The sequence below is a fragment of the Rosa chinensis genome, chromosome 4 (assembly GCF_002994745.2).
Source record: "Rosa chinensis cultivar Old Blush chromosome 4, RchiOBHm-V2, whole genome shotgun sequence".
Classification (NCBI taxonomy): Eukaryota; Viridiplantae; Streptophyta; class Magnoliopsida; order Rosales; family Rosaceae; genus Rosa; species Rosa chinensis.
Window position 1 is genome coordinate 65,976,240 of NC_037091.1, and position 15,345 is coordinate 65,991,584.

Sequence of the window (15,345 nt, forward strand, 5' to 3'; positions counted from 1 at the left end):
TATTGGACGCAGCAGGTTTCAGATTTCTTCTTCTCCCAAAAACCTCTCAGACCCCAGCAGCACCGCGATGACCTTGACCGAAACGGAGGAAGCTGTACGACGTCGAACCGCCATAAATGATTACCTGAAAAGGTTACTTCAGCACAAGGAGCTCGACTCTCGAGTGCGCGCAGGTCAGATTCGCACTCCAAACCCTCTTCTATCCAACTACAAATGTTCCCAATTTGTTCAATTTTTAGTATAGGGTTTCCATTCCGATTTTCAATTAAGCCGATTTTGTGCCCTAGCTGTTAATTTTGGTTGATGTAGTTTCAAGGTAGTGGGTTTCTGTGTGAATTGGGAAATTTTAGATGGTATGAGGAATTTGTTTGGGTCTGAATTGCATGTTTCGGGTTTTGCAGTGCGAGAAAACTTGCGAGGAGCTAAGGAGTTTGGGAAAAATGAAGATGATTTGAAGTCACTTCAAAGTGTTGGTCAGATTATAGGGGAAGTTATGAGACCTCTCGATTATGAACGTTGTAAGTAAAGTTTGGACCTTTCTTTGCTTAGAACATAAACATAGTTCCTGGAAACTCCTGATTATGATTTTGTTAGGATTGATTGGCCTCTAAGTAGAAAATGGAAACTTTTGGTGAATGTAATTTGGTTAGAGATACTTTGTGTTTGAGAAGTGTAGAAGTAATTATGTTTTGGATATGACTACTCTGACTATTATGAGGGCTCTTCTAAGAGAGGTAATTACGATTCTAATGATATGAATTGACATTGTATCTGTCTACCCTTGAACATTCTTGCTTAATTTGACTTGCAGGACAAATGCCATAATCCCAGTATTAGTTTTATTCTGAAGCATAAACAACGCAGGTTGTTAAAGTGAAATCAACCATCTCAAGGTCTGGTTCATTCTCTATTATATATATATTGATCTTATTTGCTTTACCTGAAAAGAAAAAAAATATTTGGGGACAAGCTGTGATTAATTAGTGATCTTTTTGATTGACTTTTATATATTGTTTATAATCAACATGCATTTATGCAGAGGGGATTTAGATTATGGCAGCACTCACAGTTCTTATTTTAGTATCTGTTTGATAATCTCAAACCATTTTATGGCTCTACTTTTTCTAATTTTTGGTTGTACACAATGAGACATGGTAGTTAATTAACTGTTATAATTGTCTGTTAGATCATTTTATGGAATTGATCAAAGGTCTTTTGCGGTTATTAGCTGAGTTGATTGAATGAGTTGCGAAAAAAGATTGGTAGAATAAGATTAGTGTTTCTGTCTTAGTTCGATGAGATCAAGTTAGATATTTTCTGCTAAAAAGACAATTCTTTTTGTTTTTCTTTTTAAATAGATACGGTGTTGTGTTTAGATTCATCAAATGTAGGTTCTTTTGGGTAAGTAAAACTCCTTTGCTGACAAAGTCAGATATCACCAGATATTTGAGGGATTGTGAATATGAAACAAACTTAGTCCTCTGCTGCGTCTTCTTCTGCTTTACCAAGCCTTTTCTCTACTCTTTTCCCAGCTTGCCATCACCTGGGTATGTACCTTCCACTATAAATAATTGCTTCACAGGCAGTTGGACCTTTATTTCAAAATTTCATTTCTATTTGAACATTATGTCCACATTAAGAAAGGGTGAGTTCTAAGAGAGAAAATATTGATTACTGTTATGCTTCATTGATATGATTGCCCTCTTATTTGTGGTTTCTGCTTCAGACCGGTTTTCCTTATACTTTCAACTGAATTCATAGACCCTTTTTTGCATGTTCATGATCTTCATAGCTATAGTTTGTGTTCGATATGAATTATATGATAGATTTCTATTCTTAAAAGTTGTCTGCTTAATTTTTCTCTTTGTCAATTGCATCATTTATTCTTCTTTGTATGATATCCTTATTTCTACTTTTTATTGTATTGCAGGTCTGTTAGCAAGAAGAAATAGGTGAGATTTCATGTTTATGTGACTCAATGAAGTATCTCTCACATACAAATAATATGGCATCCAGAAAGAAAATATCTCAAGAAGATTAAACGCAAATAGATTAGTTTATTGAAAATAGGTGCTTCCTCAGTTCATACACAGTAGATCATACATAGAATAATTCATATTCCAGTTGTTTGCTTTTTTATTTTATTTTTTATTTTTTAAACATATTCCAGTTTATTGCTTTTATAATTCATGTTTTGTCGTCTTTCATCGGTTATGGATTTATGTTTTGTGCTCTCTGCTACTTTGTGTTTTTTTTTTGTTTTACCGGAGAACAGTTTTTTGGTGTATGCTTTAGTAGTGGAGTTGAGTTTTGATGGCTTTGTATGGCTCTTCGATTGCTGGTCGGTTTCTGATATGAAATCACTACTCATTGAATCAATAAATGATAGTTCATTTTTTTTGTTTTTGGTGATTTATGTGTCAAGTGCTGGGTATGGTTGCAATCTGAACTGTTCAAAGGTGCAATCATCTATCTTTGGGGCTTTTATCTCAACCTGGTCGTCTTCTTTATAGTTGAGTAATCGACTCTCATTTTTTATTTAGTTTGTTTGGGAATTCCAGGCTATGTTCTCCTTCCTTAATTTCGTTATCTTGCATACCGACTCCTTTGAACATCTAAAGCATTGCTCTTCAGCTCTTCATTGAAATGAGTTTCCTATTTTCTGTCCTGAGCTTTTTTTTTTGTGTCTATATAATTTAGGATGTTGATCTATATGGGCTTCACTGTTAACATCATTGTTCATTAGTGGATTGCTCTGTTTCAAATTTAGTGTGGTTGTGAATATGAGATTTATATGAAATTACATTAACAGCCAAATCAGAACTCCATAACGTTACCAAGAAAACACTACATTTTAATTTCTAGCATCTATTTATAAGAAAGCACATGTCGACCTTCTTAGTGCGGATCCCCGAAAACTTTTAAGGTCTCTCTCCTCATGGATTGAAATTTTCTTCCAAGAGTTTTTTATGGGTTTAATTTCTGAATTAGAGTTCCAATTTCACTTCTGTGTTTAATTTCTGAATAGTTGATGGTAAAACTCTTTCATTCTCTTTTATAGCTTTATCTGTAAAAATTTGCTGATCGAACAAAACCCACATTGTTTCTCTGGTCATTTCTCAATTCTTCTATGACTACTTTCACATATCCTGTGAATATCTTATCAAGTCTTCCTAAGCAGCTAATGAGTCCTCAAGAGTTAGAGGTTGTTCAGAAGAAAATTGTCTCAGAATTGAACATCTTGAATGCAGCCATATATACGGTAAGCAATGTAGATAGTGAACCACCCAATATTTATTTTGCATATCAGTTTTACAAGTATATTAAAAATGTGTGATACTGGCATGTGCGTTTAGATATACTTATATGACATTGCTCACTTTAGCAATAGTTGCCTTCACCTGATATGCAGATTCACAACATGTAAAACTAATGCCAGAGAAAGCGCATCAACAATTTTCCATACAGATGGAGTATGAAAATGCTGGTAGTCAGTTCTGTGCTTTTGTTTTCCCTTGGTAGAAAACCCTATGCTTACATCATTGAGGTACATATATGCATTTGTAGTTATTTTGCATATCAAAAACTACATGCATGACGAATTGAATAACTATTTCTCTACTCTGTGTTTAGGCTCCAAAAAAGCTTTAGCCAAGTTGTTGTTCAGCTGTAAAGTTCCAATTAAAAAAAAAAGAAAAAAAGAAGCAAAGTTCATAAGTCCAAGATTTACAGCAAGGATTTACTACAATTAATCAGGCACCTATTGCCTATCATCACTGCCTTAATCTTTAATTTGTAGGAAGCTAGAGCATTATTAAGAAGATACAGATATCGTACATGAAGCATAGAAGTTGCTTTACATGTATTTGAAGGAGAATAGATATTGATGCAGTGACTCCAAAAATCAAAGTCACCCTTGCTTGAGCAGGCAAACATTGTAGGAGACGTTCTTAAGGTCATTGTACCCCATCTATGTATATAAATCCTGTTAGCTTACTTCTGAAAGCATATTTCTTTAAGGAAAATCATTGCAGAGACATTTTGAAACTCATATTTTGAAAATCATTTCTTCTAATGAAAAGTTTACTTTCTGCTAATTTCTTTTAGTGATAAGAAAGTAGTAGGTATTGTTGAGAATATATATATCCCACATGGGAAAAATGGGACCTTGCCTATGGGTTTATAAGGGTTTGGGCCACTCCATCCATTGCCAATTGGTTTTGGATGTGAACCCCAGATTACTTTATCATGGTATCAGAGCGGGTTACCCACGTGTGCATGCCTAATGGCCACACGGGCTCCACGTCACCCAAAAGTTGTCCATGTGAATGGCTTGAAAATTCGCCACACGTGCGGGGGCGTGTTGAGAATATATACATCCCACATGGGAAAAATGGGACCTTGCCTATGGGTTTATAAGGGTTTGGTCCACTCCATCCATTGCCAATTGGTTTTGGATGTGAACCCCAGATTACTTTATCATGGTATCAGAGCGGGTAACCCACGTGTGCATGCCTAACGGCCACACGGGCTCCACGTCACCCAAAAATTGTCCACGTGTATGGCTTGAAAATTCGCCACACGTGCGGGGGCGTGTTGAGAATATATATATCCCACATGGGAAAAATGGGACCTTGCCTATGGGTTTATAAGGGTTTGGGCCACTCCATCCATTGCCAATTGGTTTTGGATGTGAACCCCAGATTACTTTATCATTCCCATGTGGGATATATATATTCTCAACAGGTATTAGCTTTGTATGAATATAATTGGTTTCCAAGACATTTAGTAATAATGGCACTGCTAAACCATATGGACCAAAAACAATGTTTTGTTATACCATGATCTTGAGTTGTGTTACATTGGGACAGAAAAATTTTAAGTTTTTCTTTTTTGATGATTAATTAGTTTTCTAGAAAAAATCAATGAAATTTGCTTAAAATTATTAAATTGAATGTCATGACACATAAGATGCCAACTCAGACGCCATGTCATTTGGTATTGCTTTTTGGTATAATTTTTTGGTGTCTGTAGCACTGCTCAAACAAAAAATATTATTAAACTAAACTTAATTTCAAATGCCAAAATTACCTAATTAACTAATTATAACTAATATAAAACCAACAGAGTAGTGGACAACCTATCTATCTTTTCCTTCGCATTACTCGGAGCAGAACGTAGGGTTTGGAAAACAGAGGGGCGGGGCTGTGGCTTGTCCGGCGGCGTCCCAGCATCGATGACGACTTTTGCTTGCGTCGGTGTGTGGTGGGCGTTGCCGGACAGGGCGATGGGATGGTTGGCTCTGCCTTGGTTGAGTGATCTGGTACTTTTGGCTTGAGGGGATTTAGGCGGCAGCAGTAGTTTCCTCTTTACCTTCAGACGACGGCGGGTGGTGGATGGGCAGGCTTCACACCGGGGTGGAAAGGGGCAGAAAGGTTGAGAGTCAAAGGTTGGTGGTGGATGGTAGATCCAGGCCTATGGTGGTGATGTAGACCGCTCTCTCTCTCATGTTTTCCGGTCCTCTGCGTTGTCAATGATCCAGGCTTGGTCCTGTTTTTGGCTGGAGACGATGCTAAGAGCGGCGGTGGAAGGCCATACGGTAGGTTTGGGTGTCTGCAATGGGGTGAGTCGGTGTGGATGGGCTCGGTGCAGTGGTTTGCTAGCAGTTGGAGTTCGACGTTGTGGAAATTAGAAGCATGTTGCGGTGGCCGAATTCTTTGTTTTATTAGGTTTTTAGTTTTTGGCTTTTGGTTAGTTCTAATAAGTCTCTCCTCAATTGAGCGAGGGTTTGGTTGTCTTGGTTTCATGGTTGTGGTGTCTTTCTCGTGAACGAGTTGGTTCAACTCTTTTACTTTTGTTGTCAATTTGCCGACGAGCGATCCTTTACACGTGATCTGGTACTTTTTGGACACAATGTTGAAGAGGACGACGTCTTCTGTGCTGTTGACTACATGGTATTACTGGGACTTTCAGGATCACATACTCAGGGTAGCCTTGGAAATGGATGTTTTGCGGTTAGAGTTTGAGCCCATTGGCCTGATGGTATCTATAACCGCGGTTTTTTTGGGTATTGGCTAATGCCCCCACCCCCCCCCCCCCCCCCCCCCCCCAATGTATGCATTTTGGTTGATTGAATGAAAGTTCTATCTCATTCTAAAAAAAAAAACTAATATAAAACCAACATAACCTAATTAAGCACTAACAATCCTAATTACGGCCGAACTTTTTTGGTTATTTATGCTATTATAAGGAGAAGATGTTTTATTAGTCAAAATGAAAAAATTTGATAGAACTAACTCTAAAAGTTAAAAAAAAAAATTAAAATTTGAGAACTAATTAAATCATAAGATTAAATGTGACGGTTGCAAAATAGATCTTTATGAACAAAATGAAAGAGAAAAATGATCTCACGGCCCACTTTTCTCCTCTACTGTTTTTTTTTCTACAATAACTGTTTTATTTCATTTAATAAAAAATTTCTCAAACTACTACACAAACATGTATACATGAAGGCTAGTATATATAAGGAAAGGTAGATATCGACATAAAGAAAATCACTCTGAAGGGAAGAATTAAGCGTGCATCAAAGTTGGGTTCATTTGTTTAATGCACATAGATTTGCCGATTCCCTGTAGTTGGGCTCGAAGAAGGTTTCAAGTTATCAATAGTTATCAACGTTCTGCCCAAGACTCTTCTCACCAAAATGCAAAGTCTCATTTCAATTCAATGATGAAGAACACGTTTAGGGAAAGTTTGAATCCTTTGTGAAGCTTCTAAAGTAATGCCCAAGGCAGCTAGCTCCCTCTTCAAAAAAGGTCATTCTTGCACAGTAAGTTGACCATTGAACTTCTTCCACACTCAACTCCTCTGCATAAAACCCCTCTGTCTCTGCATCACCAACCAAAACCTCAAACTTTATACAGAAACCTAAGCTATTCTGACCATGAACAAAAGCAGTTCGGCTTCGTCATTGGGCCCTGGAGGCCTTGACCTAACCCAGGCCTTCTTCAGGCCCATCAGCCGCGCAGCCCCGCCTTCCCCGACCAAGCGCCACAACAAAATCTCCGTCATTGGCGTCGGCAACGTCGGCATGGCCATAGCACAAACCATCTTAACCCAAGACCTCGCCGACGAGCTTGTCCTCGTCGACGCCAAACCTGAAAAGCTACGTGGAGAGATGCTGGACCTTCAACACGCAGCTGCCTTCTTACCTCGCACCAAAATCCACGCCTCCGTGGACTACGCCATCACCGTCGGATCCGACCTCTGCATCGTGACGGCCGGTGCGCGCCAGAACCCTGGCGAGTCCAGGCTGAACCTGCTGCAGAGGAACGTGGCTCTCTTTAGAAATATCATACCTCCACTAGCTAAGTACTCTCCGGATACCATATTACTCATCGTGTCCAATCCAGTGGATGTCCTGACTTACGTGGCGTGGAAGCTATCCGGATTTCCGAGCAACAGGGTTTTCGGGTCGGGTACGAATCTCGACTCATCTAGGTTTCGGTTCCTCATGGCCGATCACCTGGACGTTAACGCTCAGGATGTGCAGGTAAATTTTAATTAAGAAATATTCTTCGATACATGCATGCATGCTTTTTTTCATACACTGCTCACAACTTTTTATCCTGATAACCAATTACTCTTAACATATACTAACAAAGAAAAAGTCGAGAGTAGAGTAAATGAGGTTATCAATCTACATAACAATATTTGCTCTTGTATAAGTAAAGTGATAATTTCTTATGTCATCCATACATGTATTGCATACGAAATTAATTAGATAAGCTAATCCTAATAATGGAATTGTAGGCTTACATCATTGGCGAGCATGGGGACAGCTCAGTGGCTTTGTGGTCAAGCATTAGCGTCGGGGGAGTGCCGGTGTTGAGCTTCCTAGAGAAGCAGCAAATAGCATACGAGAAAGAGACACTGGAGAAGATTCACAAAGCAGTTGTGGACTGTGCGTATGAGGTGATAAGTCTGAAAGGGTATACTTCATGGGCAATTGGTTACTCAGTGGCAAACCTAGCCCGGAGCATACTCAGAGACCAGAGGAAGGTCCAACCTGTTTCAGTGCTTGCCAATGGGTTCTACGGTGTTGGTGGAGGTGATGTGTTCTTGAGCTTGCCTGCACAGCTCGGAAGGAGTGGAGTTCTGGGAGTGACCAACGTGCATTTGACTGATGAGGAGGCACAGAAGCTAAGGGACTCGGCTCACACCATTTTGGAGGTCCAAAGTCAGTTAAACTTGGGAATATGATTGCGATAGATTTATATGAGTGTATGTTCTTTTTCAGTCTGTTAAACTGAGAAGAAACAAATTACATGTTATATATTTTATTTTTCCAGTTGTTAAACTATACTCCCCGTTGTACTCCACAAAGGGGAGAACGTACATGTTTCATTATCAATTTCTTATTTCAATTCTCATTCCAAATAAGTAAATGTGTCATTAATTAATTTATAAATTTGCAATTGCATGTATGACTGAGTGCCATGGCGTACGTTACGTTAAAGCGTCATGATCCTGAATGTTGATTTCATCAAGCAATTAATTATACCGTGAACACTGATAACAAGAACTAATTTTACTTCATAGATTATTATGTGTTGAAGCCTGTGTAGGAGATCGAGCATCTTCCCAATGTGGGCCGCGATAGCTAGGAAGGCATTGGATTGAGTGGTATCCAGGGCGTAGCTACTGATGAAGCTAATCATGTTGAGAATATATACATCCCAAATAGGAAAAATGAGGGTTATCAGTTTATAAGGGTTTGGACCACTCAATTCACTGCCAATTGGTTTTGGATGTGAACCTCAGATTACTTTATCATGGTATCAGAGCGGGTTACCCAAGTGTGCATGCCTAACGACCATACAGGCTCCACGTCACCCAAAAGTTGTCCACGTGTATGACTTGAAAATTCACCACACGTGCTGGGACGTGTTGAGAATATATACATCCTACATGGGAAAAATGGGACATTGCCTATGAGTTTATAAGGGTTTGGGGCACTCCATCCATTGTCAATTGGTTTTGGATGTGAACCCTAAATTACTTTATCAAATTGAAGTGTTTTTTTCATAGTGAGAAAAGCTTAATTAGCTGTCTGTATAGTGATTGAGTCTTTTGTCTGATGATTGTTGAGAGACTGAGAGACAAAGAGAGGTATTATGTGCGTCTGGAATCTGAGAGACAAAGTTTTGTAACAAAGAATGCTTAAGTTAGGACACACTCGTGTCGAATGCTAGCTTGTAGTTAGGCCATTACTCTTTTTTTTTTAATAATTTAAAAAAAAAAAATACTAAAAGCCGAGTGTAGGAGAGCAATCTCGATTCCTAATACTGCAATTAATCATACTGAAATTTCTCAAAACAAACAAACAAACAATGAAAATAGAACTAATAAATGTTACAAGCTTGTTAATAATGGACATTTTTTTGTCTTTTGTTGGGACATTGTCGGTAAGGATGTTTCTGCAGCGGTTCAATATTATTTCAGATTTGGTATATTAACTCTAGCCTGATCATTCTGATTCTAAAAGTCGAGCATGCAGACTCTATCAAGCAATTTCGCCCTATGGTGGAGTTTTTTGAGACTATAAGGGAGAGGTTCTTGGTGCTTCCTCCTCTAATATAGATATCCCAAGTGCAGTTGCAGCTGAAGTAATGGCGGTAATCAAAGCTATAGAGTTGGCCTGGGTTCGAGATTGGAAGTATGTATGGTTAGAAGTACTTGATTCATCCCTTGTTCTCACTTTCCTTCGCTCTCCTCATATGGTGCCTTGGCAACTCCAAGTAGAGTGGGGCAATTTTCTTCATTGGATTTCTCAAATGCAATTTCGTTCTTCACATATTTATAAAGAAGGAAATCAGGTGGCTGATGCTTTAGAGAATTTTGGTGTTTCATTGTTTGATTTGATTTGGTGGGATTCGATACCACACTTTGCTACTTCTTTTGTGTTAGAGACCATTTAGGTCTTCCTAATTTTTGATTCAGCTAGTTTGTAGTTTTATTGTTCTTGAAGAGGCTTGTCTCTTCAATTTCCGAGGGGCTAGGTTGATTTTTTCCCCTTGCCGGTTGTGATGTATTCTTTTTTCGTTTCATTTCAATAAAGAGAAGTTTTAAATACACACCCCTAATTACTTGATACAAACTCCTTACTCAATACACTTACCATTTAATTTTTCATTCTAACATTTTACTAAATATACAACCCAAATTACCTAAAATATCCTTAAACTAAAAAACCATGATTACCTAAATACACTATTATTTAACTACATCATTCATTATTGTTTCCTTCAAATAGATGCTTAGAAATAAGTTTTGTATTATTTGAGTTCTCATCCATCAAACACCCTATTGATCAAGTATAAAATTTTGAGTCGAACATTCAACCAAAACTGTATCACTAGTTTCTTCACAATGGCGGAACTACAAAGTTGTCATTGAATGGTCAAACAAATTTACAATTACAAAGTTTTATACTTGTGATGTATTATAATAGATAATAAACTGACTAATCATAATTTTTTAAAAAAAAAAATTGAACTAAAAAGTGAGAGTAAAGTGATATGTTTTAAATTCCAATTTTAAAAACATTTAATGCCATTGATTTCGAAATTCTAAATTATATGGTTTCTCACCCAATTTAATTACAATTTATTTAAGAAAAATTTAAATTAGTTGGTTTCTAACTTTACCACCTTAGAGAATAGAGAGCCAGAGGTAACACACAACCCCACAGCAAATCCAGAAGGCCCTAGAGTGCGGGGCAGAGTGAGAGATGGGCGGTTGGGCTATTGCTGTGCACGGTGGCGCTGGTGTCGACCCAAATCTCCCTCTCGAGCGCCAAGAACAAGCCAAACAGCTCGTCACTCGCTGCCTCAATCTCGGAATCTCTGCTCTCCGTTCTGATCTTCCCGCCATTGATGTTGTTGAACTTGTTGTTAGGGAATTGGAAACGGATCCGTTTTTCAATTCCTGCCGTGGATCCGCCCTGAATGAAAATGGCAGGGTTGAGATGGAAGCCAGCATCATGGATGGACCCAAAAGACGATGCGGCGCCGTATCGAGGTTGAGCACCGTCAAGAACCCGATCTCGCTTGCCCGACTCGTCATGGATAAGTCCCCGCATTCCTACCTTGCCTTCTCCGGCGCAGAAAGCTTCGCCAGGCAACAGGGCGTTGAGCTGGTGGACAATGACTATTTTATCACGGAGGAGAATGTGGGGATGCTCAAGTTGGCCAAGGAAGCCAACACCATCTTGTTTGATTACAGAATTCCACTTGGGATGGAGACTTGCGCTGCTGGTGTGGAGAGCCCGATACAGATGAACGGGCTGCCCATAAGCGTGTACGCACCCGAGACGGTCGGATGTGTGGTCGTTGACAGCCAGGGCCGCTGCGCAGCTGCCACCTCTACCAGTGGGCTCATGAACAAAATGACAGGTCGCATTGGGGACTCGCCACTCATCGGGGCTGATACCTACGCGTGTGACCTCTGTGGGGTCTCTTGCACAGGAGAGGGAGAGGCCATCATACGCGGGACACTGGCGCGTGAAGTTTCTGCTGTGATGGAGTACAAGGGCTTAGGCCTTCAGGACGCTGTGGACTTTGTGATCAAGAACAGGCTCGATGAAGGAAAGGCCGGACTCATTGCTGTGTCCAACAAAGGAGAAGTGGCTTGTGGGTTTAACTGCTGCGGAATGTTCAGGGGGAGTGCAACAGAGGATGGGTTCATGGAGGTTGGGATTTGGGATCAGTAGGAGTTTCCCCTTCTTTTTTTTTGTTGTTGAAAAAGGAAGCGGTCTCTGGATTTGCTTTGTGTTTGTGACTATTGGTGGTGCTGGATACTGCAATTCCTGCTTGTGTCTAGTTGGAGGCCAAAACTAGGAATGCATGCCTTCATTAGGTGTAATCTTTAGTTTTAACTGGCATGTACATTATGATGGTGCTAATAAAGTCTCAAAGCATTTTCATTTTAAAAAAAAAAAAAAACTTTATTCTTGTTTTAAATGAGGATGTCATGTATAGAAATTTATTGCTTTTATAATTAGTGTATAATATAAGGAAGATATGATTATTATTATTTTTCTTTTAATACATAGATGTTTATTTTGGTCATTTAAATTTATCTATAAAATCATATTTAAAATATAAATAATAGAGAATTAGAGATGTGTATTAAGTAGTTTGGAGTGTGTATTTAAAATTTTTCTTCAATAAATTATTCTCATTTCGTCGGGAAAAAAAAACTAACAAAACCAAAAGATTAAAAAAGTTAGAGTTACAACACGATCGATAAGATAAAATAGAGGCAGCACATCCCACACCAAACCACTTGCACTTAAAAGTTTAAAACAAGTTTAAACTAATCAATACTTAACTTAGGCCGAAAAACTAATATGACTCAAATTATTTATTAGTAAGATCGGCCAAAAAGAAAAAACCTAATTAAACAAACAAAACTCTCTTAGACACTTGTCTGGAGCCACGCCTTTCGATCAGTACGTACTCCATACCACTTGCAGCATTAAGCACTCTTCGCCAGTTTAGGGATGCAATCCTCTTCCTTTAAATCAATATCAGAAAATTTCTTTTTCGCCACCAAAGTGTTCATGTTTCCATTGCATATGCCGCCATTAATACACACTTGGTCATCACCACCATTTGGACTGACTGATGGCAGCGGCAGTTTGTCGAGCTCTTTCAAGACATGGGTGATGTCGAGCACAAGACGCTCAGCTAGAGTGCGAGAGAAGTCTTCCCTTATCACAACACGGAGCAACGCAACGTGCTTAGCATCCTCCGGCATAGAATATGCCGGCACAATCCAGCCAAAACGACGCAAATGCTCAGACACCATGTACTCATCGTAGTGGCTTCTGTCTTTCAAAGAAAAGGCCACCACTGGAACCCCGATGTCCTTCGACAAGATTTTGAAGCGCTCTGTCTTTTCCAGCCCTGCCTTCAACACCATGGCATTGTTGTGACAGTTTTCCATGATGTTGCGGTATCCCTCAAAACCCTGTCGGATAAGTTGATAGTATTGAGCAATGATTTGACTCGACCCTGTGCGCAAATAATTAACAAGTAAAATTTAGGGCACATACTGTTAGTTATTTTTTGTCTTAACGCAATTAGCAAGGCTATTACCTTTAGAGAAATTGAGGGTGAAGGTGGGTTGATCAGCTCCCAGATAATTGATGTGAAAAATTAGGTCTTCGGGCAAGTCTTCTTTGGACCTCCAAATGATCCACCCAACTCCAGCATACACAAGACCATATTTATGACCACTCACATTGATGCTCTTCACCAGTGGAAGACGGAAATCCCATTCTAACTCGGGATACAAGAATGGCGCTATGAATCCACCACTAGCAGCATCGACATGAATTGGGGTATCCCATCTGTCAAATCAATCCAACATATCATTAACCCAAAGTTGTAACCTAACAAATACACATGCTATAAGATATTTTTATAGCAGTATATGTACCCAGTTTGCTTATTCTTCTCTAGCAAAAGATCATTCAAGAGCTTGACATCTTCGAACTCTCCATTGTAAGTTGAACCCAAGATAGCAGCAACGCAGATGGTGTTTTCATCTACCAATTCCACAGCTTTCACAGGGTCCATTACATAATAGTCTTCCGTCACCTTCACTTCCTTCAGTTCTACTTCAAAATACCTAGCAAATTTCTCCCAGCATACCTATACCATAAATTGTTAAAACATTGATGTTTTTGATTTGCAACTAGAAATAATTTACATATATACTTGTGTGCATACCTGCACATTGGCACCAGTAACGATGTTGGGCCTGTCATAGGGTTTTCCTTCAGCCTTCCTCTTATTCTGCCACTTCCTCTTGAATGCGAGACCTGCCAGCATGATGGCCTCCGATGACCCGACTGTTCCGGTTCCGGTGGCAGCCTCATCAGACTCTTTATGTGGTGCATTGAAAAGATCTGCTATCATGTTCACGCACCGATTCTGTACAAGTTAACACGGATAATTAGCCCCAAAACACCTAATGATGATATTAATTAATTAGCAACTCAAGTAAATCTTGCAAACAATGAAGTCAAGCTTGGTCATTCATTAATGAAGCAATAGTTCTTATATTTTCTGTACACGAAAGGAATTAGGAAAGCTCTTCTAAACTAGTAATTCTTTTATGGAAGGAATTAAAGATCTGATTTAATTACATGATCTGATTCGTTCAGCTCAAAATAATTATAATAATTACTTTTTGATAGAAAAGTCAAAAAGTAAATATATAAGAATATCATTCAACAGTTTTGTAAAAAATCGTCGACCAAAACAATGAGGTATTTGCCAAAAAGGAAAACCAAAACATGACCCTCTAATTAAGAATTTACATCAGTATGAAGTAACATGAGGCCCGCAGTATAACACAAGCAGGCAAGAATTTTACATGCACATCACGTAATTTTGTGTTGTGTATTGAAATTAGATTGGATATATACCTGAAGCTCAGTTGTGACAGGGTACTCATCCATGTCGACGTAGTTCTTGTTCATGGAGTCCATGATGAGCTTATCACACTCTGGCTCCATCCATGTCGTCACAAACGACGCCAAGTTCAGCCTTGGCTTCCCATCAAGCATCAGCTCGTCACTGATCACCTGGTACGCCACCTCCTTTGGTGTCGAATTCTCCGGCATCTTGTACCTTCACACATCAAATCAATCGATTAGTAATCAATCCATCAAATTAAGAACAAGAATCCATCAAATTAAGATCAAGAAGGAGATGTAATAATGTACGTACTTAGCGGGCTTGTCTCGGATATAGCGAGAGGCAAAGGTGGAGTGGACAGACACATCCGAAGCAGAGAATGTCTTTGAGAGCCCCATTGTCTTTTTTTACGAGAGGCTTGGTCTCACAGAGAAGGATCAAAAGCAACCGAAAACTTGGTAGGGAATTGATGAATTAGGATGGTATATATTGAGCTTTGGGATTGCTTGGAGAAGAGGAGAAGAGCCTTAATTGGTATTTATAGGCTATCAGCATATGTGATCTTTGTGGAAAATCTTGGTGGATCTCTGTGTGAACCTTTTAATATTCTAGAAAGTGCTGAAAAAAGAACTCCTAGAAAAAGTTGACTGAAAAGGAATAGGGGTATTGATGTTGCATGATTTCTACAATCTTTTGGATGAAAAACGGGAAGGAAATCTAAAATACCAAATCGACGATGTAAGAAAAGCAAGGGTTACGGTTGAAGAAGTACGGGGTTGAGATTGTAGTCAATCGTAGACCGTTGTGATCAATGGGTGGATTATGGACCGCTCTTCAAGCAAATAGAGGTTTC

At 39.1% G+C, this 15,345-nt stretch overlaps 3 protein-coding genes across 3 annotated transcripts; 2 read left to right on the forward strand and 1 right to left on the reverse strand.

The window, feature by feature from the left end:
• Positions 1-6,872: 6,872 nt before the first annotated feature.
• Positions 6,873-8,437, forward strand: LOC112201064 (L-lactate dehydrogenase B). Its single transcript, XM_024342066.2, has 2 exons — positions 6,873-7,552; positions 7,813-8,437. The coding sequence occupies exons 1-2, from the start codon at positions 6,944-6,946 to the stop codon at positions 8,260-8,262; spliced, it is 1,059 nt and encodes a 352-aa protein (XP_024197834.1). The 5' UTR covers positions 6,873-6,943; the 3' UTR covers positions 8,263-8,437.
• Positions 8,438-10,732: 2,295 nt separating this feature from the next.
• On the forward strand, positions 10,733-12,005 carry LOC112197538 (probable isoaspartyl peptidase/L-asparaginase 2). Its single transcript, XM_024338264.2, has one exon. The coding sequence runs from the start codon at positions 10,793-10,795 to the stop codon at positions 11,771-11,773; it is 981 nt and encodes a 326-aa protein (XP_024194032.1). The 5' UTR covers positions 10,733-10,792; the 3' UTR covers positions 11,774-12,005.
• Positions 12,006-12,253: 248 nt separating this feature from the next.
• LOC112200254 (glutamate decarboxylase 4) lies at positions 12,254-14,987 on the reverse strand. The gene is made up of 6 exons (XM_024341283.2): positions 14,805-14,987; positions 14,501-14,705; positions 13,800-14,003; positions 13,507-13,721; positions 13,164-13,417; positions 12,254-13,079 (listed from the first exon to the last, which is right to left on the reverse strand). The coding sequence occupies exons 1-6, from the start codon at positions 14,888-14,890 to the stop codon at positions 12,541-12,543; spliced, it is 1,503 nt and encodes a 500-aa protein (XP_024197051.1). The 5' UTR covers positions 14,891-14,987; the 3' UTR covers positions 12,254-12,540.
• Positions 14,988-15,345: the final 358 nt, after the last annotated feature.

Excerpts from the sequence above, each read along its gene's own strand:
- LOC112197538 (XM_024338264.2), top strand. The coding sequence starts at position 10,793 with ATGGGCGGTTGGGCTATTGCTGTGCACGGTGGCGCTGGTGTCGACCCA.
- LOC112200254 (XM_024341283.2), bottom strand. The coding sequence starts at position 14,890 with ATGGGGCTCTCAAAGACATTCTCTGCTTCGGATGTGTCTGTCCACTCC. Across the intron at positions 14,706-14,804 it reads ATCCGAGACAAGCCCGCTAA|GTACAAGATGCCGGAGAATT; the intron begins GTACGTACATTA and ends TGATGTGTGAAG. Across the intron at positions 13,080-13,163 it reads CACCCTCAATTTCTCTAAAG|GGTCGAGTCAAATCATTGCT; the intron begins GTAATAGCCTTG and ends ATTTGCGCACAG.
- LOC112201064 (XM_024342066.2), top strand. The coding sequence starts at position 6,944 with ATGAACAAAAGCAGTTCGGCTTCGTCATTGGGCCCTGGAGGCCTTGAC. Across the intron at positions 7,553-7,812 it reads TTAACGCTCAGGATGTGCAG|GCTTACATCATTGGCGAGCA; the intron begins GTAAATTTTAAT and ends ATGGAATTGTAG.